This window comes from Colius striatus, chromosome 9 (genome assembly GCF_028858725.1).
Source record: "Colius striatus isolate bColStr4 chromosome 9, bColStr4.1.hap1, whole genome shotgun sequence".
Lineage (NCBI taxonomy): Eukaryota > Metazoa > Chordata > Aves > Coliiformes > Coliidae > Colius > Colius striatus.
The window spans coordinates 14,547,989-14,572,433 of record NC_084767.1 but is presented as its reverse complement, the minus strand read 5'-3'; the positions used below and the strand labels follow the sequence as shown (position 1 = coordinate 14,572,433).

Here is a 24,445-nt window from a genome sequence, read left to right as displayed (position 1 = left end):
GAATGAAAGTGAGAAAACTTGTGGGTTGGGATAAAGGCAGTTTAATAGGTAAAGCAAAAGCTACGCATACAAGCAAAGCAAACCAAGGAATTCATTCCCCACTTCCCATGGACATGCAGGTGTTCAGCCATCCTCAGGACAGCAGGGCTTCAGCACATGTAACAGTGATTTGGGAAAACAAATGCCATTGCTGTGAACATCCCCCTTCCTCCTTCCCCAGCTTTATCTGCTGAGCATGGTGCCATGTGGTCCAGGATACTCCTGGGGTCAGTTGGGGTCAGCTGTGCCCCTTGTGTCCCCTCCCAACTCCTTGTGCACCTCCAGCCCCCTCGCTGGTAGGGTGGGGTGAGCAGAAAAGCCCTTGACTCTGTGTAAGCCCTGCTCAGCTGTAACTAAAACAACCCTGTGCTATCAACACTGTTTCCGGCACAAATCCAAAGCATAGCACCATACCAGCTACTGTGAAGAAAATGAACTCTACCCCAGACAAAACTAGCACTCATATGTCTAACAGGATCAAAAAGATTCTGGATCTTACTGCCCATAATGTTGTTCTCAGTTTTGGCATCAATGGATAGATACATAGTTCAAAATGACCATCCTGCAAGCAGACAAGCACCAAAATGCTGTTATATCCACAGTGAGGCCTCTGCAGACTCAGCATATCAAATGGGTCACTACCACAGTTATTTCAGTTACACAGTTCCAGTGTACCTGCCTTTCTTTTTCCTTGCCTTTCAAGTCATTTGAATGTAAACAAGTAAAACTAAGACAAAGGGGTAACAAAATGAGGATGAGGAATGGAGAGGGGAATGGAAAGTGTCTCACAGTCCTGGTCTGGCAACTAACATCCTCACAGCTCCAGCCAGCTGGTTCCCCAGAGCTCTGAGCCTGGAGCTGCTGCAGAAATAAAGACCCTTTTAGAAGTCTGGCTCCAGATTAGCATTTGAATTCCCTTGTAGTCTGTTGTCAGATGGGCAGGAGGTGGGTGCCAGTCTTGGTCTCTCAGTACTGATACACAAAGGTGGCTTTAAAGTGTCCCGATTTTCTGAGGGAAAGAAACGCATTCCTCAAACTATGGACACTTTGTGTTTTCTCTTTTTTTTTCCCTCTTTCCTTCTCTCCTCTGCTTCACCCTCTTTCCCAGATCAGCTGAGCCATACATAGATATGTCTGGGTATTGTTAGCCCAGTCTGACCTACTTCTTTCCCTCCCCTTAGCTCTGTGTTACGGATGCTGGTGCTATGGAAACCTGGGTGACATGCCAATGCCACAAAGCCAGGGTCATCAGCTGTACCCTCCTCTCCCAGCCTCACAGGCCCTTTCTCTCCTAAACACACCCCCAAAGAAAGTTAGCAGTGGTGCTCCCAAGAGAAATTCAAGGGTGTGCTCCATCTTTCCCACCAAGCCATGCTCCAAAAGGGCCAGGGTGCTCTTTCTTGGGCTCAAGTGCATGGGTGCATTTTTTCCCCCATCCCAGGGCACAGAATTTTGGTGCTGGGCACTGCATGTATACTCACTGTTGTGAGAGCACCAGACCTGTCTGCGCATGAATCCTGCACGGGCCACCACATGACCAGTAGGAAAGTACACGTGGGCACACTTGAAATTTTCAAGATAAAAATAAGCTGCAAACTCCTGCCATGTGGTACCAGAAGCCTTACAGGAAGCTGTGCACCAGCGATCCCGGCAGCAGTGGTGGTTGCTTGTCAGTAGGACAGAGCTGCACAGTCACTTGTTTGCTCCTGTGGGAACAAGCGTCATTGGGGAGGGGAACGGAAGCCTGTTTACAAGTTCAGCCTCTGCATTTCTTGTGATAAAGTTCTTGCTGATTTGGCAGGTTTCCTTTGCTCTCCGCTGGCCTCCTGTCTTTCTGGCTGTTTTGCCTAGGAGGTTGTGGCAGTACCCGAGTGGCTTTGCTATCTTGGGCCAGACCTCTGAACTGGCAGCCGTAAGGGAAGGAAGCAGGAAGGAGCTCAGGAATCCGCAACGTGCTTGGAGAGGGCTTTTCTGTCTGTCACGATCCGTCTCCAGGACATTTGTGCCAGGCTACAGGACTCCCCGCCTCAATGACCTTTATAGCAGGGCCTGTCTTAGCACAGGTGCAACTGATGCAGGAGGGTCTGCGGATGAGCTTGCAGGAGCGCTGCCCTAGCCCTGCCCGGGGCGGCGGCCGGTGGTCCCTGGGCTGCAGCCGGTGGTGCCCCGGGCACTTGTGGGGTGCTGCGAGAGGTGCTGCGGGCGCCGGCTGGGCCGCAGGCGGGCGCGGGGCCGGTGGCTGCCGCCCCCTCAGGCTCCCGCCGCGGCGGGCCCAGCGCGGGCCAGCGGCGCCCCCTGTCGAGCGGCGCGGGACGGGCCCGGCTCGCGGCCGCGGCCTGAGGGGACGGGCCTGCGCGGGGCGGGCGGGCTGAGGCACGGCACGGGCTGCTGCGCCCTTAGGCCTCAGCTCAGCCGCGGGATCTCCGCCGGCTCGCCCCTCACCCAGTTTGACTCCAGCTGGCTGGAAGAAAGCCGGCATTCCTGTGTGACCCGATGGAGGGAACCTGCTTTAGCAGGGCCTTGGACTGGATGATCACTAGAGGTCTCTTCCAACCCCCAGCTCAAGAAAGACAGGGAACTTCTAGAGAGAATCCAGCAGAAGGCTACCAGGATGATCAAGGGACTGGAACATCTTTCCACAAAGAAAGGCTGCAGGAACTGGGGCTGTTCAGCTTAGAGAAGACTAAGGGAGGATCTCATTAACACTTAGAAGTACCTAAGGAGGACGGGGTGACACTTTGTACTGTCCAGCAACAGGGGTAATGGACATAGGCTGAAGACAAGAAGTTCCACTTAAACACAAGGAGAAACTTCTTTGCTGTTTAGGTGAGGGAGCCCTGGCACAGGCTGCCCAGGGAGAGTGTGGCCTCTCCTTCTCTTGTGGTTTCCAAACCCTCCTGGACACGTTCCTATGTGACCTGATGGAGGTGAACCTGCTTCTGCAGGGGGTTGGACTGTATGATCTCTAGAGGTCTCTTCCAACCTCAACTATTCTAAGATTCTATGAAGCCAGGATGCAAATTCCCAGGTGGGGGGAGATGAGCTGGCTGCATGGGTCAACCCATCACAGCTGCCCTGAAGCAGGGAGGGTGGGGAGTGGGCAGCAGGGTCGCGGGCAGCAGCAAGGCCACAGCCATCCCAGCAACAGTGTGGACCCTTGCCCTGTCAGCAGTGGAAGTCAGTCATCTGCTGTGAGCCCTGCACCAATATCGGTGCTGTCAGGAGGTTAGATTGATGTTAAACTGGAGCTCACAGGACAGGCCTTACACCAGCTGGATGGTGACCTCAGAGTCACATAACCTTGGGGTGACACAGGCAGACCCTGTCCCACTAACATACACCTTGCCTGTCCCTTGGCATCTCTGCAGCAGGTGCAAGTGGGCAGAGTAATTTCATCCATTTTGGCTAAATCCTGACACCATTGCCTGCATCGTTGAACCATGGTCCAGTGCAAAGTGATTGTCTTTGATGACAGTTATGAAGTAGCAGAGTAATGACAGCATCCCTGGGTGGCTTTTTTTTTTTTTGCTAGAGGTGCCTGAAATGACCCCTCTGACAACTGTTCGAAATGGGCAATGTTCTGGGCAGTTTTTTCTGTGGCAGAACAGTGGGCAATCGAGACCAGAGCCTGGCTGTGCTTTGCTGTGCATCAAAAGGGAAAACTCAGCTTGCTACAGCCTCGCTTCTGGATCATTAACTCCCCTCTGAGTCATTCTGCAGTCCTGTCACTCACAGAGCCAAGACAAGTAGGGCTGAGGTACGTAGCAGCTCTGGAACGATATGATGGGGTTAGAAAACTCTTTTCAGGGTAAGAGGTGGAGGTTGTTTCTGAAGAACTAGTGAGCACCAGTTAGCTTGAACTAACCTGAGACAGCAGAGTTTTGACACAGAGCCAGGACTTGCACTGTCAGGTGGGGCTGGTCCTTCTGTATTAACCCTCTGTGAGGTGACTGGTTTTGCTGGTAAAAAGGTGGGGACTGAGAACTAACTTCCAATAGATGATGTGACATGTTAATATAAAGGCTAAGTAAAATCTCACTGAGGGCAGTTGGCTTATTTATTCCCCCCTGGCCTTGACAGAGTTAAACAACACTCAGCCTTTTCCAAAGCTGTTTTTCCAAGCTGTTTTCCAAAACAACAACAAAAAAATTGTTGTTTATCTTGCTGTGACAGTCAGGGAGGCCTGTGAGGATGGGGCTGCACTGAAAACTGCAGAAGCAAGTGCTGTACAGTTTTGTTGTTTGGATTTGAGCTTTCCCTTGCAGTGTTTGCCAAGTTCAAGGCAGTAGCGTGACTCCAAGGCAGGAGAACCCAAAAGGCAAATGGACTGGGGGCTTTGCTGGATAAGCCAATTTAAAATGCAGAGAAGGAAATGAAACAATGTGAAAAATTAATCACTTCTCCCAAAAAAAATCCCATACCTATTGTTCTTACAGTCCAGATATGCCTGCTGCTGGGAAAGGAAGGGAAGGACAGTACAGGACGTTAAGGAATGGGTTTGGTGTGAAATGGTCCTGTGACGATATTAGGGAGGGCTGCTGGTATTTCCCAAGCTGTGGTGCTAACATGAGCAGACCAATGGCCAAAAGCATCAGCATTGTGAACACTGGGCTCTCACAAAAATCCATCCCTTCCTGCCACAGGGGCACCAAGCCCAGAGAAGGTCCCAAGCACCCGGCAGGAACAATTGTTTGGTGCTGAGTGGCTCAGCCCCAAATCTGTTAGTTCAGCACCTCTGAAAATCAGCTTCTCCCTACTCAGAGCTGTCCTCCTGCAAGATGTAGGGTTTCAGGCTGTGTGGCACTGCATGGTGGGGAAGTGAAGGCAGCTGCCCCATGCTCAAACACTCCTGGTTTTGTTCTCTGCTAATTGCAGACCCACAAGGAGACACCCAGCACAGCAAGCTCAGTGCCTTTTTATTGGTACACATTGCTGCTCAGCAGTATCCAAAGATATGCATGTGGTAGTGGTTATGAGTTTGCACAGTCTGATTTACCATATTGCTCACAGGCAATGGCTAAAAAACATTATGAGGGCACTAACAGACTTTTGCACAACATGTTGGTGGCTGCTCCTGTTTACCCCTCACCTCTTTTGTCATGCCCCAGCCCACATCTCTTTGCAAACAAATGCCTTTCTTAGGTGTGGGCCTTGGAAAACTGTCATGAACCCACATTCAGTGCCTGGGATGAAGACAGAGCCACTGCAGGAAGGGCAACACATGGTGATCCCCTGGGGCAGCTCAGGCTCTGCTTTTACGTGTCCAGTTTTCCTAAATTTCTCCTTGGTCTGAGCTTTCTTGTTTTCCTCATCAGTTATCATAGAGCTGCTGGACATAGAGCACGTGGCACACATAGTGCCGTGGGGGAAAAATACCTCCTGAAGAGCTCAGTGGTTTGTGCCAGTGCTGGACAGTGGAAAGGGAAGCGTTAAAAACTCAGTTGAGCATGGATTTGTCACTGCAGAATGTATTGGTTGCAGCCAGTCTGTTACTGTGGGCAGGAGGGAGCCGGGCTCACAGGATGAGGGACGGAGGAGTGGGTCACGCTGTGAGAAGATGGAGGACATTCAGCTCCACGTAGTGAGAGAGGAAGAAATGCAAGATGCCCAGGGCTGATGCTGCCAAGAGAATCCAGAGGACTCCACTGCTCAAGTATATCGGGGTGAGCCTGAGAGGAGAGAGGGAGCCTGCTGAGACCAAGCCTCAGTGCTCTTGCCAAGGAACAGCCCTTTCCTCTCTGGAGAAGGGAGGTGGAAAGGCACTGTGCCCTGTTCATGCCTCGAGGGAGCCCAGGGCAATTCCAGCCTTGCCCCATAATCTGTGTTTCTGGCTCCAGCCCTGTGGCAATGCCTATGTTATGCCTCAGAGAGAGGCATGCAGGGCACTGAAGCAGCTAGAGTGAGTCCTGGGCTTCTCCAAAGCACATTATGTTCCCAGATGCAAGCCCCAGGGGTTACCGTGCGCTCCAGGCAGAGGTGTTTACCTTTCTGAGGATGATGCCCTGTATCCCATAAAGTAGCAGTAGCGGGCGTAGAGATAGAGCAGGCCCAAGGCTGCAGCCAGACCTGCAGTTGAGAGAGATCACAGTGACCATCTCCAAAGGCTTTTTAGAGCTACTTTGAGTCAAACAGGTAGCCCAAAGTGGAGGAATAGAAGGTTTGTATCCTCTGGCTCTGCCTTCCCATCAGAGATAGAATTACTGTGTGATTTCGTGGTTTGGAAGGTGAGCAGGACCTGAGGTCTGAGCCAGCACTCAGCCAGCACTGCAGAAATAGATCCAGTGACAAACCAGGCAAAGAGCTATTCTCACCTTGATGGAAGAAGAGTCCAGCCTGCCAGAGAAGTGCCAGGAAAATGGGAAAATACTCAGAGGAGTTCACCCTGGCAGGAAAGAGGAAGGTCATAAATGAGGGAAAGGAGGAAGATCTTCATTTTTTCTTCCCCTAGCAGTTTCCAGAGGCTGGAGGCTGTTGGTTTTTAGTGTGACATTGTGATTAAAAGCCTCCAGGTCTGCAGCTTTCCCTGCAGTTCCTGTCCCACCTCTATTCACAGGAGTTGAACAGTGGAAATTAAGTAAAAGGTGCCCAGATCAGACCATGCACAGAAGGACTCTATGAACCACCCCCACAGTCCCTTCCTGAGTGCTGCAGCTTAAACCCTGCTGTAAAAGCCCCAAAGCCGCCAGACCTCCTGGTCTGCCCCAGGAGGCTGCAGACACTCTGAGGATGAGTTATATCTCAAGCAGATAAGGCCAGAGCAGCTTCGGCTTCATGCAGCAGGAGTGGGAGGGAGCACTTAGCTGTTTGGATTGCTTGTATGCCATGCCCCATCTCCTCAAACACAAAGTAGCAGGAGCAAGAGATGCTGGATGAAGCCGTGTCTAGGCTGGCAAAGGAGTAGAGAAGGGGATCACAGAATGGCTGAGGGGATCCTGCTCCTGCTGCCCGGTCGTTTTTTCAGTGCTCAGTTAAAGCAAAAGTGGAAGCTTCTTCCCTCTCTGCTCCCCTTCTCACTGCAGCCCTAGCCCAGAAGTCACAGCAGAGATGTTGGATTGTGGCTGTCCTTGTACCAGCCTCAGCTGAGAGCTTGTCTTTCCCAGCAAGTGGGATTCAGAGCAGGGATGAAGCTGCCTGAGGCTTTGATGCTGCTTGGCTAAAACCAGCCTTAGACTCAGGCACCCACAACTTTGTCTTTAGTAGCCCCTCACTCTACAGCAATGCATTCTACGTGGGTTCTATCAGCAATGGCTGGTGTGTTTAGCACTCATGAGCCAACACAGTCTCGATGTTGGCTCTTAAGCCCATTAACTTTACACTGAGGGAGATAACTGCTGAATTACAGTCTTCAGAGATAAATGGCAAAGCAGGAGAGGGGCAGTGCTGTTAGACATGAGATCTGTCAAGCATCTTCTAAGAGGAGTTTCTTACTGTGCTCGAAAGATCCTCTCAAATTCAGGTGGGCCTGAGATCTTTGGAGGAGAAATGCCAAACGCTCTCCTGGCATAGATCACCTGGAGGAAGAAGTAAGCTGCAGCAAAAAAGATAAAAGCAGCAGTGGTCAGACCTCTGGCTGGGCACAGTGTGGCCAGGAGATTGCCAGAGGTAGGGGCAAAAGATCTGCAGTTCCTCTTAATGTTGCACACCCGCATAGTGGAGAAAGCTGGATGAAAATCCCAGATGCCTTTCAAATAACGAAAAGCAATGACTCGGTGTAACACCAAAGTGACGAGTGTGCAGTCATGTCCCACCAGCGGATATTTGCTCTCTCATGTAATTAACAGATAATCTATTATCTATGGAAATTGTTATACTGTTCACATGCATTTTGCTACTGCCACTTTTAAAGTTCTTTAAACCTTTATTATTTCGCCCTGATAGCTGGGCAGGGAGAGAGCTGATGCCACAGCTAAGCCACCCAGCCACTGAATTAAATTGTCATGCAACGTAGAACCGCAGCTGGGAGACGCTCCATGTGAACAAACATGGTTTGTTCCTCCACCTTTCCACATCGTACTGCTCTTTGTATGCCAATGTCTACACGAACCCCAGGCACTGCTGTAAACTCATTTTTCAAAGAAATAAATTCTACATGTTTGCAGATCTACCAAGAAATTTGTGAACTGGGGAGGCAGGTCAGCTCAGAGAAAAGGCTTCCCAGGCCCTCGTTTCACTGACTATTTTTCAAAACTCAGACAAGATTATCAGTCCACTGTCTGAAAAGCTTGGAAATGCCAATGAAATGGTGGAAATGAAATATGGAAATGAAAATAAAACAGTGGAGGTACAGTAGACCAACCCAGCAAGTACTTGGACACGTGCCTCTGATGGCCCCTACCTTGCTCCAGCACTCCCAGGACTGTCACGGCAGCCAGCAGATGAATCTGATCCAACATCTTGACTCTTCCAGACGCTAGAAAATCCAATCTCTTGATCAGAAGCTCCTCTGCCAGGTGAGGTTTAGTCCTTGCTGATGTGGCAGTCGGCAGTGGTAGTTAGCAGCCTAGGTTTGCTCTAATTGAACAGGGAAGATTTGTACGTGGTGCTTGAAACCAGGAGGAGTCTGGCTGGTGTGTTACCATACGCACTGTGGAAATGTAAATAGGCAGAGAGACATCTAGCAGAGTGTTTCCGTTCCCACCTTCCTTTTTCCTGAAGTGAGTAATGAGGGAGCAGGAAACCCATCAGAGCATGAACACGTGACAGATATGATGGGAAGCTGAATGGAGAGACAGATAAGTCTTGACAGCCCAGCAATTCACTGCCCCCCAGGGCATTTGGTTTAAAATAGCTTCTAAAGGCCAAGGCACGTCCTTCTTGCTGATATCACAAGAGAAACCGCAGCTCCTCTTGGGCTGGTCTGCACTACTTGAGCATCAGGACAGGCAGCATTTCGTGGTACCCATCACTGCGTGCCCAGGCTCTGGAAAGCATGTGTTGGGCAAGGAGCGTGATGTATGTGAGACAGAATCCAATAAAGCCCCCGAGTGAAAAATGCACTGCAATGACAGGATGAGATAAAATTTAAAAGGTATCGATCTGTTTTGCACAGTGACACTATTTGGGAATGGGCCCTGCAGAATGACTGTGAGAAACCAAGAGGGTTTCAGAGCCAGCCCTCCTACTGGAAAGGCTGGGAGCTGTGCATTTAAGGCTTCTGATCAATCCTGAACCAAATTAACTGGCATTGTAAACACCAGAGAGAGTTCTGTGTGGGTAAAAACCTGCAGAATTCATCAGGATAATGCAAAAGGAAAATGATGTTTTCACATGTCAGGAGAGACCCGACCCACTCGGCTAATTCCTGTTTAAGAGCACAAAGCTGGCGTAGCTGCAAGCTGCTGAGACTGCTGGCTTTGTTTCCTTCCTCTTCATTTGAAGAATTTTCCCTTTTGACCAGTGAAAAGGCAAAGTGGGTTAAGACACAGTGATTGTTAAATGACACTATTATAGAAAATAGGACCAGGTGAAAGCAGTTCACAGAAATTGCAATTGTATGCCTGATATCCTTGATAGATTTTCTAAGCAATAAGCTGGTTCCAATTTTCTGCCTCTCTGTAAGGGATAAAGGCACCCAAAGAGGGTATAAAAATGTCCCAGCTTAGTATTTTGCAAACACCAAACACAGACACCACCATTTTTCAAGCACTATCTCTAAGATTCATTCCTTCATCTCAGAAATCACCCTTTTTCATTCCAGCGACTGTTTAGAAGTATAAGGAACGTTGTGTTTTGTTCTGTTTTGTCCCATCTAGCTGTCAAAAAACCAAGGGACTTTCCTGTCTCAGCTCGAAAAGGGCAGAGGTCTTGCGGTGCTTAATGGCTTTGGTTTCCCTCTGCTCCTGTCTAATTAGAGCCCGCTAAAAAACAACATACCAAGCAAAACAACTGAACAAAAAAGATCCTCCATCACCTCCATAAGATGACAGTGCAGCAGTGTAATCTGCAGCAAAAAGTGTCAAATATGTGTGAGGAAACTTGGGCCAGGAGGAGCTGTAAAGGCTGCCACAGAGCTCTCCCGCACCCCAGATCATCATTAAATGCAAAATACTTCTAGTATTATCTAGCTTAGTCTAAATATAATAAAGGCTAGTAGAAACATGAATGGATAAACAAGCACAGACATTTCTCCCCTCCTCCTCCCTCCCCCATAAGCATAATTTTTCAAGCTGTCTTTACCTTCTGACATCAGAGCTCATGTTATTTTCTGATCTCACTCAGTGTTTGCAAAAAGCAGACCCAAAGACCTTTCTCCCAGCACCTAATGCCCTTCGGTGATGGGACTGTCACTGCTGAACAGCCTCAGCATCCTGCAGGCCACAGTGGCCACCAACATCCCTGGGCAGGAGATGTCACTGCAGGCTCCAGCCAGCAGACATGGTCCCCCTCACTCCGCGACCTTCGATCGCTTGCATCTGACCTAATGACCACGTGGTGACACGTATCAAGCCGTTGATCAAACGGAAAACTCTAGCTTGCAAGCAAAGGGAGACCTGCTTGCAGGCAGCTCAGCAAGCCCAGCTGACTGCTCAGCCACTACGTCACTGGGCTCTGGGGGAGGAGAAGGGCAGGAAAGGCATCTGAGGTGGGGAGATGAGGACAAGACGTCACCACTGTCATCCACCTGCAATGACACTGGGATAAGCGGGTTGTAAAACCTCACCCTCTGAGCCTGACACAGCCAAATTTCTGCTGAAGCAAAGACAAGTGCTGCAGTCCCAGACTCACCTCGGGATGGATTTACTGAGTGGAAGCTAACGAAATGCTGTCCCTCTCTCCCACGCAGCAGTGTGTACTTTGCTCTGCATCAAAGGGCACCTGAACCTGGCATGATCCAAACCCTTCGCACCTCCCACTGAGTCATCACCAAAGGCGTTTCTCTGTGCCCATGGTTACTTCTGCCACTTCTTCCTGAAGCTATTAATCTTCAGATTCTTTCTTTCTCCTAATTAGCACTTTAAGGCCATACTGTGAGCTGGATTGCAGCACTGATCAGAACTCGATCTTGGGAAGGAAAACAGGCAACGCAAAAGGCTTGAAGAAGTTTAAGCATCTGCAGAGTTTTCAGAACCTGTTACTCCCCAGGGGCAAGAAGCCAGAAGCGCTGAGCCCAGCACCGTTAGAGGTAATAACATCCCCTTAGAAATGTATTTCATGAGTCTACAAGGGGCCAAGAGTTTTCTGTTAGTGGAAGAGGGAACGTTTTGCAGTTGAGCAACTTACCCTTTAGTTGTAAAGCATGGGGGTGCCTCGTCCTTCCATTTGTATTGTAAAAATATGGCAGTGTTTTCTAATCTAGTTGGTGCTTCTGCTTCCTTTCCCTTCGAATCCTTTGGCAGCCACCAAGCACATCCAAACCCGTGACCATGGAACTGCTGGCGAGAACAGTTAGTGTCTTTCTAACAGCCAGACAGAAAAAGAGAGAGGGGTTTTTGTTCACAAGAATTACAGAGAAAAAAGAGTTTTTCTAGTTCACGAGAATGAAAGAGAGCTCAGCCCCCAGCACTGCTGCCTGTCCAACTCCAAGCTGCCTCAGGCTGCGACGGTGGGGCCAGCGACACGCCTTCCCGATCTCCCGGGCCCGCGGCAGCTCCTGTGAACTCACACCGACACTCGTTGAGGTTCTCCAGGCATTCTTGGATTTCACAGCTCTGAGCAAAGGACGAGTTAAAAATATGGCAGTTCAGGGTTTCATTCCTTAGGAAGATGGAATCAACCACATGTGGCTGTTCCTAAGAAGAAGGGACAGCTGCAGGCAATTTCTGCTCTGCAGTTTGTACCGGCACTCCTGGCAAGGCGCAGGCTGGTTCCCATCTCCTGAGCATTTTGAAATGTGTCCCAGGTTCTGCATTTTGCATTAACTGTAAGAATTTGCCATGTCTTCCAAAAATGTGCATCTGTACAGAGGCCCCTCCTTTCAGAAAGTAAAGCAGCAAGTGGCTGGTTTTGCTGGCACCATCTAAGCTAGGATTATACAAAGCATCCCTCAGAGTACAAACTCAGTACAAGACATATGTGTTGGCCTGTTGATCTAGATGGATTTCAGGCTGGTATTCCTGAGATTTCTGTGTCTGTAGCATATCAGAGAGGTTTCATAAATGTTCTGAAATGATTAGTTATAGCAAAATTTCTAAGGGCCAAACCAGTCTCTGGCCTGCTTTAACCCTGTACTTGAATGCCACTGCGTGGAGCAGAACCTACTGCCAGTGCCTCTCATCTCAGTAAAGGTGAAGGGCTTCACTTCAATGATAAAACAGGGAAAACATTCACAGCCATTTTCTAAAAAGCAAGACGGAAAGCTGAGGCTTTGGGGAGCTATATAAGTGAATATATGATACTAATTTAGCTAGGGATAGTTTGGAGAATTTTTTTAAAACTTTCTTCTAAAGGAGTTTGGTGAGCTTTGTCTGTGTGCGTGTTAAATCTGACTAGAGGGCACGTCAGTACAAAAGCACTGCCAAAATTCTCCCCTTAACCCATCATCAAGAGGCACTGATACATGCAAATTAATAATATTCCTTCTTTTATGGACAACAGCTGTTCAAAACATTCAAACACGCAAACGAAATCCCTCTCTTGTCCTGCCTTGTGTTATTGTCATGAGTCACATGAAGACACTCCTTTCCATGTGTTTTGCCAATTTTCCTATTCCCTTTTCATCAGAATGTCAGAAATAACAAAAACAAACAAGCAAAAAAGAGCAACACCAGAAAGGCAACTGCACTTCTGGCTACTTTGAAGAGGAATGAATCTGTGGAGCGATAAGTGCATATGGCAGGGAAGGGTAGGATTTCCCTTTGCAGAGGGACAAACAAGCCTTTCAAACATCTTTGCCAGCTGTTACACACTTAGTATGATTTTATAATGATGTGGAGGAAAAAATTGCTAGGCTACAGGACACATTGAAATACATCAAAGGCAGAAGAGCGGTCATAGAGTGCAGCTTCTCTTGCCTAAAATTACAGGGATGAAGAAATACAGCCATTTAGCTCTTCTGTCTTGTTTGGAACAGAAAGCTGGATGCTGGCCAGCCCTACCCAGTTAGGAGAGAGAGCTGAGTGAGGGCATATTTTAGGGAAGAGACATGTTTTAGGGAGGAGATTGGCATTCTTGACAGGTGTCCTGTGAAGGCGAGACCCTTAGCTAGCCAGGCACGGGGGAAGACTCTCAGCCATTACAGTGTCTTTTCACTCTGATGTCCTTGCCTGTGAAGGGTTAGGGGAAAGGAGGCGTTTTGAGCAGACAAGAGAAGTGGTCTGGGGGCAGGTCTGCAGGAGGTGCAGTGATGTGGGCAGAGAAGCAAGCAGGGCTTCCCACACTCAAGGCCAACCCTGTAAGTGGAGACCACCCCATTGAGAAGAGTCATGTGAGCTGCAAAAAAACCTCCATGAGGCCCTCAGTTCATTCACAAGGTGTATGTAACCTCAAGGCCTCCCACTCTCTTTCTGCTGTGGCCACCAGCATCCAGCCATTTGCTTCAACCCTCAGTTTGGCTTCCTCAGATGTCACTCATCACAATGGGCTGGTGTGGCCATCTCTGGCTGTCTCTGTCCCCGTTGCCCTCAGTTGCTGTCCTCGCTTGGTGTTGCAGGATTGTGCCTAGTGGGACCCATGTCCTGCCCCATGTCACCTCAACATCATCCCAGGCCACAATGGAGCCAGATAAACACAGAGGGTGAGACCAGAGTCTCCATAGACTAGGGACAAGGAACAAGGCCAGCCAAAGAGCCTGTGCGAGGGCAGAAGGTGCTGGGGGCAGTAAGTTGAGGATGTTAGGAGACAGACAGATGTTTCTGTAAAGCTTCTGTGACATTAGTGGTGTCAAAACATTTTGAAATACATCTTTGGAAGGAGTCAAAGGCAGATACTGCAGATGAGGGCAGGTCATCATTTGGGTTGTTGTTCTTTGAACTCTTTTGCTCTCGTGCCCTCAGAAGATACGCCAAGTGATGTGCCCGAGGGTCCAGGGCAGCCTGGCAGGGAGCAGAGCACAGGTACCAGGTGGGATGCTGCCAGTGAGCAGTACACACACCATGCTGCAGCTGCAAGGCTGCAAGTGCAGCATAAGCAGTGTGAAGTGGCTGACCAGGTCACATAAATAGCTGAGCCCAGAGGAACAGGACAGGCTCTGTCCCTTCTCCCATATCCAGAGAAGTTAAACAGATCTGGTCTCTCTATCTCCTGCTGGCACAGGACCAGGGAGCTGGTGGCAGCCAAGGGTGACAGGGGCAATATGTAAGTCTGGGAGTGGATGAGTTTCCGGTTACTGGCTGTTACTCCTTGTAGCCTTTGTGTGTGTTGGAGCCTGACCAAGGTCAAGATTACTTAGGCAGCTGCAGGGAGAGTGGAGCTGGGGACAGAGACTGAGAAGAGGTGCCACAGAGACTCCTCTAGCCTCATGTGGAGCCCAGACACCCCATGAAGGCTGATCCAGCTCTGCTGTCCACCAGCAAAGGCAGATAACTCCTACCCTCAGCATCTCAAATTGAGGGGCATTATTTAAGATACCAGAGGTGGAGGCTCCTTCTGAGCTTTTCCCTTTTTGTTCCCACTCCTGGTTTGCAAAGCTGAGATACAGCAATGCCAGAGGTGCCTCTGCATTCAGGCATCCATCCTGGCATTGGCCTTCCTTCCAGCACATTCTGAGCTATTTCAGCCTCTCCGGCTATGGGAATGCTGGCCCCCAGAGGCATGCAGGTAGGGGCTGAGTCATGGCAAACCAGGACAGAGAGACATACAGGTGGGGGCTTTAGGTTAGAAAATCTTACTCTTCCCAGATACCTTTGAGAGGCAGCTAAAGCACTCATCAAGAAGAAGGAGCTTTTGCAAAGGGTGAGAAATTGCCCCTCAGCAGTCATAAAGTGGTGACCAATCCCATACTGCAACAAAGGAATTGCTTTAAAACCAGCTGGGTTTATTTTTAGGATATGAAATGGCTGCATGATGCAATCATGTGAAATAGTAGAACAACCAGAAACAGTGCTAAATACCAACCTTGCCTCCTCATCCTTGCTTTTATCCACTGGAGTCTGAAATGGCAACAGAAGTGGTGTTACTTTGCAGACTATCTGCCTCTCAAAGCCTGAGGGTGGGATGGATGGTGTCTACAAGTGCTCCAACAAGAAGAGGATTCATTGAGTGACACTGGGCAGTTATTGAGCTCCTAGTTAGCACCAGTACCCTGGAGCTCTGCTGGGGAAAAGGGCAGAGAGAACCTGCTGTAATTTGAGGATTTCTTGTAGCCCTTACACAAGAGGAATTTCATCACTTTCAGTTTCCTGACAATTCCACTGCCTTCTTCCAGCAAGGTGCATTCAATGTTTTCTTTAAAACTTGCTTTCTTGGTGATACAAATCCCTCACGATCCATCATACTTTAAATACAATGTCTGCAAACCATGTAGACGCACAGTTTTTACTTCATGCCTGTGATGGCATTAAGCAAGATGAATGGTACTGGAATGTGGATCCCACTGCCCATTGCATCACACTTACTCATTTTCCAGCATCCATCTATCAGCTCCACACTGCACAGGACTGGGATGCTGCCTAATAACTTTGCATGTCTTGATGGCAGCCACTTCTGTTAAGTAAATTCTCCATGCTCTAATCAGTGGTCGATGGCTCCTGACTACCCAGGCTTCTGTCTGCATCCCCTACCTCTGCATGATCCAGGTCAGCTTTTATCTGGCTGGGGGCTGCTGTGGCAAAGCAGAGTTGAACACAGCGCACAGGAGCCTGGGCTTTGGTATTTGAAAGCCCTGGCATTAGTGCTGGTCATTGCAGTTTTACATCACAATTTGTGTAGCACCTGCAGACATCCCAAACAGATGTGATGCCTTGTACAGTTTCAGTGATTGCATGTAACAGCTTGTGCACTTTATTCCCTGTCTTGGTTTTCTCTTCTTGAATACCCGTCTTAAAGTTTTGGGTGTTGCTATAGTTTTGCAAACACCAAAGAATTATTTGCCTTGCCCTTTGAGTGGACAAAAGAGCCCTGGTATCTGTGTGACAACTAAGCTTTTGGCAGCACTAGAAATTAAAACTAAAAGCAGATTTTACAAGAAAGGGATTTAAGGGAGCTCAATCTCCAGTTCCTGCAATTGCCCAAGAGAAGCACTGGCATCTCACAATTTATTTAAAAGATCTTTTGCTAAGCCACATGTCACAGAAAGAGAATTAGCAGTAACCCATATGACTGCTCATCGTTTGCTGATATAATCCAGTGCTAGAAGGATATTGCCTTGGCCAAGGTAGCCAAACAGGATTTGAATTCATTGACATCACCAAACCAGTAACTGCTTGCTGTGTGTAACTGCCTATCTGACAGACTTTCCAGCACAGGCAAGACTAGAAGTAATAGTCATAAAGCAACAAGAGAGCTAATGAGGCTGGTAACAGATAACCAAGCAAGCAAAATTCCTTCTGATCTAGTTACCTGTAGCAGGGAAGATGGGCAAGAGAAATGGGACTCTGGCTTGAACCTCCATTTGGAAAAGTGTATCTGGAGGAGACGTGGATGCTCTCTTATGAGGGCATTTATTGTACGCTAACTGTAAGGACCAATCTCACCTCTTCTAAAAAGAAATGCCACAAGGAAATCTCTTATTTTGTCTGATAAGTGGCAGGGTGGATGTCAAGCAGGTGATAACTTACAGAGTTATCCTTAATTCAAGGTTTTCTCTTTATTTTTTTTTGTGGGAGGTTTTATTAGGACACTACTGGTTTCTATAATTTTTAACTTCTGTCAGAGAATGATGTGTCTATTCAGGAATATACAACCCACTCTGTTGGTATAGGACTTACCAGGGCCCACTGTTTTGGTTATTACTAAAGCAAACAGAGCGCCCATTATTTCCAGAAGTTCAATATTTACAATCAATCTACAAGTTCAGCTGCTCTCTGCAGAACACTTTTACTCCAGTAAAACTGAGTTAAATTTCTTCTCAAAGTCGTCTAATGATCAGCCTTTCAATATTTAACCTTTCTTGTACCAGTGATCCTCTTAACCTTAAATATAGGGTTTCTTAACCACATCTATACAGATAGATTTTGTTATTATGTTCTTATTATACATATAGGTGGAGATTTTGAATATATATACACACTTGTGTTTATATACTTTTTCAAATCCATGAAGAGCTGTAAAGCAGAACCTGGATAAAGTCTTGGATTAAAATGTCCCATAATAACAAAGGGAGCTGATGGTGTGCTTCTATAGACTAAATCAGCAACTGATTCCAGTCCCACATATAGCCATTTGCAAAAAGGAGAATCTAATGGAGGAATCGTTTAAAATAAATGAAAGGAATGAACTGGAAATGCACAACCAAAATAGTGAGCTTGTCTGATACACACCAGATAGTTATAATCTACAGTTTCTATGAAGGCAAACCATGGGCCAGCCCAGCTGCAAACCTCTTCATCTCAGCAGGGTAAGCACACTCTGAAAGAATTCAACCTCTTACCTAGCCCAGTTTCTGGATGGAAAACTAAAGCACCACATTTTTTACTCTGGAATTTGTCTTTGAGAACAGCAATGTTCCCTGAGGCATAGCTGATACATTTCTTATTCAGAACTATCTCTTCATTCTTTATCAGGCTTTTGAGTTTCCATTGAGCTTGGTAGCAGCTTGCCTTTACAATTTGATCCATTTATTTCAGTTTTAATACTCACCTCATGATTAATTCAAGTCTTGAGTGATACGATCTAACTTGAAGCTATTTGACTTGAAAATGAGAGCAAAGGTTGTCATGTTTCACTTGTGTAACCTTAACCATTCCTTTCACTCTCATGCCAAGGAGACATTTTCTGTGACTGACTCTAAACTACCTTCATTTTCCTATCAGCCCATATATCAAAGGAAGCCTCTCATCTCCCAGCTTCTGTTTCATTTTTTTAACAGCCAGCCAATTCTGAAATAAACCCTCACATCCACACTGTCTTGGGTTTCTACATTAGAGAGCTTCTGCATCTTCAAACTCTACAGAGAATACTATACCTCTGCTTGCACTTGCAGACAGCCACAGTGCTGCTTTTCATCTGTGACTCACCATTTTCCCTGGAAACATTATTAGCACAGCCATACTTAGAGGTGGTTTTTTAACAATTTCCAGCTTTTCAGACAGCTTACTGAAAAGTGGGGCGAATCTAAGCTTAGGACAGTAAAGAACAGCAAGAACATTGCACCTTTAGGGCCATGCTAATGGTTCTCCTTACCCCAAAACAGAAGAAAACCCAGTGGATTCCAGGTTCTCACATCATCTTTGTTGACACGCTCCTGCCTAGATCTGCTTTTAGAAGATTCTTTGATTTCTGAAATAACAATAAGCATCATTTACTTTCATTCCCCCATAGTCAAACAGCAGTGGCAGCAAGACCCAAACTCAGTAGGTAAGCCCAGAGACAGGCTCTACTCTTTCCTGGGTCTGCGTTAGGATGAGCAGAAATATTTGGTGTTCATAGAAGGAGAAATAGAGTGATTAGGTCCCTGGCCTCCACTTTGTCATGCATGAGCAGCTTGAAAACAGAGCCCTTGGACTGATACCAGGGAGGGCTGCAGAGCTCACATGGGCACTTGCTGGTGAAATGAACAGCCTTGGCTTTCCAACCAGAGGGCTGCCAGATGTCTACAAAAACATTATGGACATCAGAGGCTGTCTCAGGTTGACCCTACACTTAGGAAGCTGCCGGAAGCAGTGGGCTCAGGTACAGTACAAACATAGATATTCTCGTGAAAGAAACCTCTAGTACCTCTCCACAGAGCACAGCTTTTGGCCATTACTAGATGCTTTTGGGCAAGATTTAAGACTGTTAAGAACAAGCAAATGAAAGGAAACTTTCCTCTGTCACATTTAAAATGAGGGAGAGAATGCGTATGGCACCATAATGTTATTTGGGGTTTATCACCCACAGCAATGCAAGAAAATGCGGTATGTTTCCACAGAAAACTCTGGCAGACAACTAGAGTTGTTAGCTCTGCCAGGATCACCTTCACTGCACATCATAGCACAGCACTCCCTGCATGGTCTCTTCTTCATCCCACTCCCACATCTGTGTCCTGTTCACTGCTGGCCCTCATCACAGCATGGCACTGATAAACTCCTTAGCAGACCCTTTGTTCCTGCTGGACTTCAGAAGCCAGGGAGGTGCAGGACCACCTCTAGACCCAGCAGCTAATCCTTTCCTAGGAAATGACTATCACAAATACAAGAAGCAGCAAATCCTATAAATCATCCTGGCTGCTTTGCTCCCGGCAACCAAGGATGGAAATCCATTCACCATTCCTCACCAGCTACCACTGAGCAGCCAGAGCAAGAGGCAGCCTTTGAGATGCCTGCACTTTTTGGAGACATTGGCAAAGGGCTGCCAAGAACTGAGAGACCCTGACATGTCTCATTCCCAGAGGCAGAGCCAGACCCTTATTCCCTACTCTCCTTTCTGGCACAGAATGGAGCGGGTTTTTTTTCCTCTAGAAAAGAGGTGGAATTTCAGAGAGACTGCAGGGAGGGGAGGGCCAGGTGGTGGGTGTGAGACGGGGCCCCAAACCACCACCCATCCAGTGCAAGTGTTCGGCACCGACTTGGAAGAAGCCCAAGCTGGGAGATTTTAATGCATTTTTGCCACCAGAAGGCAGTGTGGAGCTGCAGATGTGAACAGTGGGTCTTTAGCAGGACCTTCCCCTGGGAGAGACAACAGGAGACTCTCTCGCTGCAGTGTTTGGTTGTAATCCTCTCATTCGTCCCCCTTTGCTGTCCTTAGGGAAGCACAGTAGACTGCAAATACAGAGTCTCATAATTTTATGTCGAAAAATAAATGTGTATCGGCCTTTTTTTAATGAATAACAGCTATACAAGACAGGAAAATGAATCTGTTAGAATGGGAAGGCGGAGATGGTCTCCAGGGGCCAGGATGCAGAAGCAGCCCCAGGGCAGCAAATGGGCCAGCGGTTCTTAGCTGAGAGTGTTGCATCCCCCCAGCACAGCACACGGTGTCCTGCTTGCCCAGGGAGGGATCCCCACCTGGGACAAATGTCCTGGAGACTTTCTGGTTGTTCCTTGCAGGAGAACATCTCTGTGGCTGCACTGGGCACCCCCTGACAGGCAGTTAGGTCAGTTAGGTCCTCCCCAAGTAGCCGGAGGAAATGCAGATACCACTGGGGTTCAGGCATTTGAAACCAGTGCTGGCAAGGCAGATGGGAGGGAGGCCCACCGGCCAGGCCAAGGGGAGGTGCTAGGTGATTGCAGCTTTCTGTAGAGATTCTGGTGGGTTTGTGAGCTTAGTTAGAAGCTGGCATCAGGAAATGGCTCTTAAGTACTTTCCATTCATAGAGAAATATTTTCACCTGATTAATGACAGATTTACGTCCGGAGAAATGGACATAAAACCTCAGCACACACAGACCTACCTTGCCTCTCCATCTGCTGAAACCTTCCTGGGGTGAGCACAGGCTTGGACCATCCCCATGAGCAGGGATTCTCCAGCTCTGTCCTGTAGATCCAATGTATAACCAAGTGGTTATTAGAGATACAGCAAGCACAGGTGAAATCCTCCTTGGCTGGTTGCAGCTGCCATGGTCACAGTGCAGCCGTGCTATGACCCTCCCTATGGGCACATTGTCCTCTTTCTTGCATCTCATGCATGGCAGGGAAGGAGCTGTTTCTAGGAAGAGTTTTTCCTTGGGAGAGTTGTTTCTCAGAAGCAAGTCCCTCCTGCACTACTGTACTGACTTCCAGAGCTCTTGATGGTAATTTAAGAGGTTGCCAAGCTTAGTTTTCCACCAGGGCTACCCACCAGAAGATGATGTTCCACAGCAACGACAACTGAATACGACATATGTCCCACTTTGGCCATTCTGACTGATAGTGGAGTATTCCAGCACAAACTTACACTCATCAGCAGTTACATTGGGTATTAGAGATTCAATTTCACAAGCCATTCAGGCATACCTACATCTGTACTGTTCCCAAAAAGGCCAGTCCTGCTAATCCAAGATGAAACCATGTGTCTTTCAGCTGATTTGCCTTCAGCTAGGACAGATGCCAGACAAAGAAACAGTCTCAATGTGAAACCACATGCAAGATTTAAGTGAAAACTTTAAGTTTAGAAGTGAAAAAAAAAAGTCTCGAAAGCCAGTGTGCAGAAACCACATCTGGGTTTCTGTGCTCCTTAAAAGTAGAGAGTGGTGAGGGTTTGTCAGTCACACACAAAGGCTGAAAGATTTGTCTCCTGTGATCCATCCCCTTCAGCTCCAGAAGCTGATGGTTTCAAGCAGGAGAGAGGCACCTCTGGAGAGGTCACCGAGTTAAGGGCTGCTAATTCCTTGTTTATTGACTGCAGCAAGTTGGGATTAGGACAAGCCAGGGGTTCCAAGTGGCCTTGTGCTATTTACATGGCATGTCAGGAATGCAGCTGCTCTACCACGATTTTTGCCTGTTTTTAAGGATGTGGTGGGGACAACAGGCAGCTGCAGAGGGGGAGCACTGTGCTGAAGCCAGCTCAGTTACCTCAGAGTTGCATTCGGCCCCAGATGCCTGGCGTCTTGTCCAGGGCTGGAGGTGGTCATGTCCCCTGAAGCCAAGGTGAGAGCAGGGTGGGGGGGCCCTTGCCAATCTTTTACATGAGACCTTGCTATGCCCTGGAGCTGTACGTTGGCATGGGAGCAGAAGAGATTTCCTGCCTTCCTTTCTTCATACAGTCAGGCAGGAAGTTGTCCTGCCTCTCTCTCCTCTAAATAATACACCCATCTACTTTGCTTTCTCCCTGCGAGATTCTACTTTTTAATGGAATTTCAGTTGCCATTACTCACACCAATCAGTCTGTCTAAACTGAAGATGTTTGGAAACTTGAACATTGAGAATTCAAATGTTGTTTTGTCCTGACAAACAAACAAACAAACAAACAAACGCTTCCTTATCAAAATAACTACTTGCAAACAAACAAAGGAACAAGCCCTGAGACAGACAACCCCCAGACTGCCACATGCAAGGCGGGACTGACTCACGGGGATTTGTAAAGGAGATAGCACGGAGCCATTAGCAGCTATTGTCAGTCACTATCTATGCCGGCTGATCTCAAACACATGAGCTAAAGCAGAAAGACTTTCTGTTTCAGCACAGCGTTCTCTCTTTCAGCCGCGTTGCTAAAGACAGTCACAGCCACTCCCTGTGGAGTGGAATGAGAGTTTTGTCCTTTGCAAAACGTTTTGGGCATATATGATGCACTCAGCCCGCCAAGGCAGTGGTAGCCTGTTGCTATTGCTGATGGGCTTTAGCTGTTTGGGGGATGCTGTGTTTGCATCCAAAGGGTAAGCTGCATTTCCCTTGTAGAGAAAGAACTCCTCTCACATGCTATGCTCAGATAAAAACGCAAGTGTGAGACCCTCAGCGGGGACACAACTCTGGGCATATCTGAAGGCCACTTTCAAACAAACCTACATCTGGTCTGTGAAAGGACTGGTGGAAAGGGACACACTGGGAACCAAATGGTGCCCAGCTAAGTGGAACAATGCCTAAGGGAACCATGAAGGCTGTGTACAACCCGTGAGAACCATCAGGATTTCCCTAGTTTATGTCCAGACCAAACTTACACCTATTACCTTGTCTTGGGTAACTCTGAGCTTCCAGGTCCCTAAAGTTTTCTGTAAATCTCCTATTCTCAGAGGCACTTCCCAGCTTGTGCAAATGGTATCAGGTGGAAGGGTTAGCTTCTTACACCTCAGTACTCTGTCTTCCCACCTTCTCCACCTGCTAGTGCTCTGCTTCTAGTTCTGTTTCTTTTTCATTTTTCTACTTATCTGCCTCTGCTTATTACAGTTAATTTATAACACTCCTTACATCCACATTTATTAGCTTTGAAAACCACAGGGGTTTTTTTGGTTGCCTTTCGATATTACACCCCCCCCCCCCCACCCCCATTTTCATAACATCGGTGTCTCTTCTCCCATCTTTTCTCAGGCATGCTCTCCAGAGATGTCATGGTAAAGAAATGTGTTTTCTACAAAAAGCATACCAGGGTGCATGGACATTGCCCCATGCAGAGATCTGCACTTGTCTTCCCTCCTGCAGTTCAAAGTTTCAAAGAGCAAAAGTCAGCGTTCTCCTGCTGGTCATCTGCCTCGACTGCCTGCTATCTGTCAGTGTGGTGTTACTATTGTCCTGCCACTCTGACATGCTTGATTTTCCACTCACTTCTTGCCAGATTTCCAGTGGAGAGTGAGTCTGAAAAGATCTACTACTAATGCTTGAAATGCAAGGGGAGCGCTGGCAATGTGGCAATGCCCTGCAGGAATTAAAGATAAGGGAATTCTTCAGAGATCAAGGTTAGAGAGACCTAAGAATGGAAAGTGCCAGCTGAAAGCACGGGAGGTCTCTCTGGTAACAGTTAGGGTAAGAAAAGTTCCCAAAAGGGCAAATATTCAAAGCTGTGGTCACCTGAGGATGCATGTGGTCACTCTGCACGTTCAGGCTCTGCCAGCCTCACCACGCTGCCCCTTTTCCACCTTTCAAATTTACTGCCAAAACAGAAAACAGCATGCTCCCCGAGTGTTTCTCAGTGGCATGAGGCAAGTCTCCTCCAGCAAAGCCCAAACACACCTAGATGGTTTTCCATGTCATGTGTGCTGTGTGGTATCTGCCATCCCCCATTCCTTCATCGCCCCTGCCCTGGCACTCCATAGTCTGATCTAAAAATATCACCTTGTGGGCTGCCAAAGCAGTTAAACCTCTGTGCATTTTTCTTCTGTTCCCTTTATCCTTCTTTTCTGTTTTGTTTTGGTCTTCCCCCCCCCCCCCCCGCCCCTTCTAGATTATCTTCTCTCTCTTGTTGGTTTAATATTCCTTTTATCTGAGTTCAATCACCTCAAAAATCACAGCCTAGGATATGCTTTTAGCAGCTTCTACTTTATTGTTTTTAAACTTACATGATCTTTTGATCCCCTCGATGACAAAGCAGCGCAGGCAGCAGCAGTGGGTTTCAGGGCTGCCTGCCTCTGCCATGATTCAGCAGGTTGTAAAAGGAAGGAATGTCTTCTCTTTTTTGGGAAAAGGTAGGAAAGAAAGGCTAAGCATGTGTAAGGCATGTCTTTGTATATTTGAGTCCCACTGCTTGTGTGATTGTAGCAGTAATATCATGCTGTCCTTTGGGTTATGTTGGAGTTAATAACCTGTTTCCAAAGAGGGGCTTGAAAGATGGTGAAAATGGATTTTGCCTACATCAGGCAGGGAGTCTGATACATTTTCCTGCCTTGTAACCTTTTGAAGTATTCCTCTGTGGTGTTTTTAGCTTGTAATTTAAAGTACTTGGTATATCCTGTGGTGCCCGCTGTTTGTGGCTGTTTCCCTGCCTGTCTGTCTGCATCTTCTTTTCAGTCTCTGGGTGTAGGTCAGTCAACAGGGAGCTTTAGGAGCCA

The 24,445-nt window shown here is 47.7% G+C and overlaps 1 protein-coding gene across 1 annotated transcript; it reads right to left on the bottom strand.

The window, feature by feature from the left end:
* Positions 1-2,461: 2,461 nt before the first annotated feature.
* Positions 2,462-8,647, bottom strand: LOC104552782 (leukotriene C4 synthase). Its single transcript, XM_010195174.2, has 5 exons — positions 8,375-8,647; positions 7,468-7,567; positions 6,351-6,421; positions 6,024-6,105; positions 2,462-5,708 (listed from the first exon to the last, which is right to left on the bottom strand). Exons 1-5 carry the CDS (start codon positions 8,430-8,432, stop codon positions 5,582-5,584), a joined length of 438 nt encoding a protein of 145 aa, XP_010193476.1. The 5' UTR covers positions 8,433-8,647; the 3' UTR covers positions 2,462-5,581.
* Positions 8,648-24,445: the final 15,798 nt, after the last annotated feature.

Excerpts from the sequence above, each read along its gene's own strand:
- LOC104552782 (XM_010195174.2), bottom strand. The coding sequence starts at position 8,432 with ATGTTGGATCAGATTCATCTGCTGGCTGCCGTGACAGTCCTGGGAGTG. Across the intron at positions 6,106-6,350 it reads TGGACTCTTCTTCCATCAAG|GTCTGGCTGCAGCCTTGGGC; the intron begins GTGAGAATAGCT and ends TCTCAACTGCAG. Across the intron at positions 5,709-6,023 it reads AGGGCATCATCCTCAGAAAG|GCTCACCCCGATATACTTGA; the intron begins GTAAACACCTCT and ends CTCTCCTCTCAG.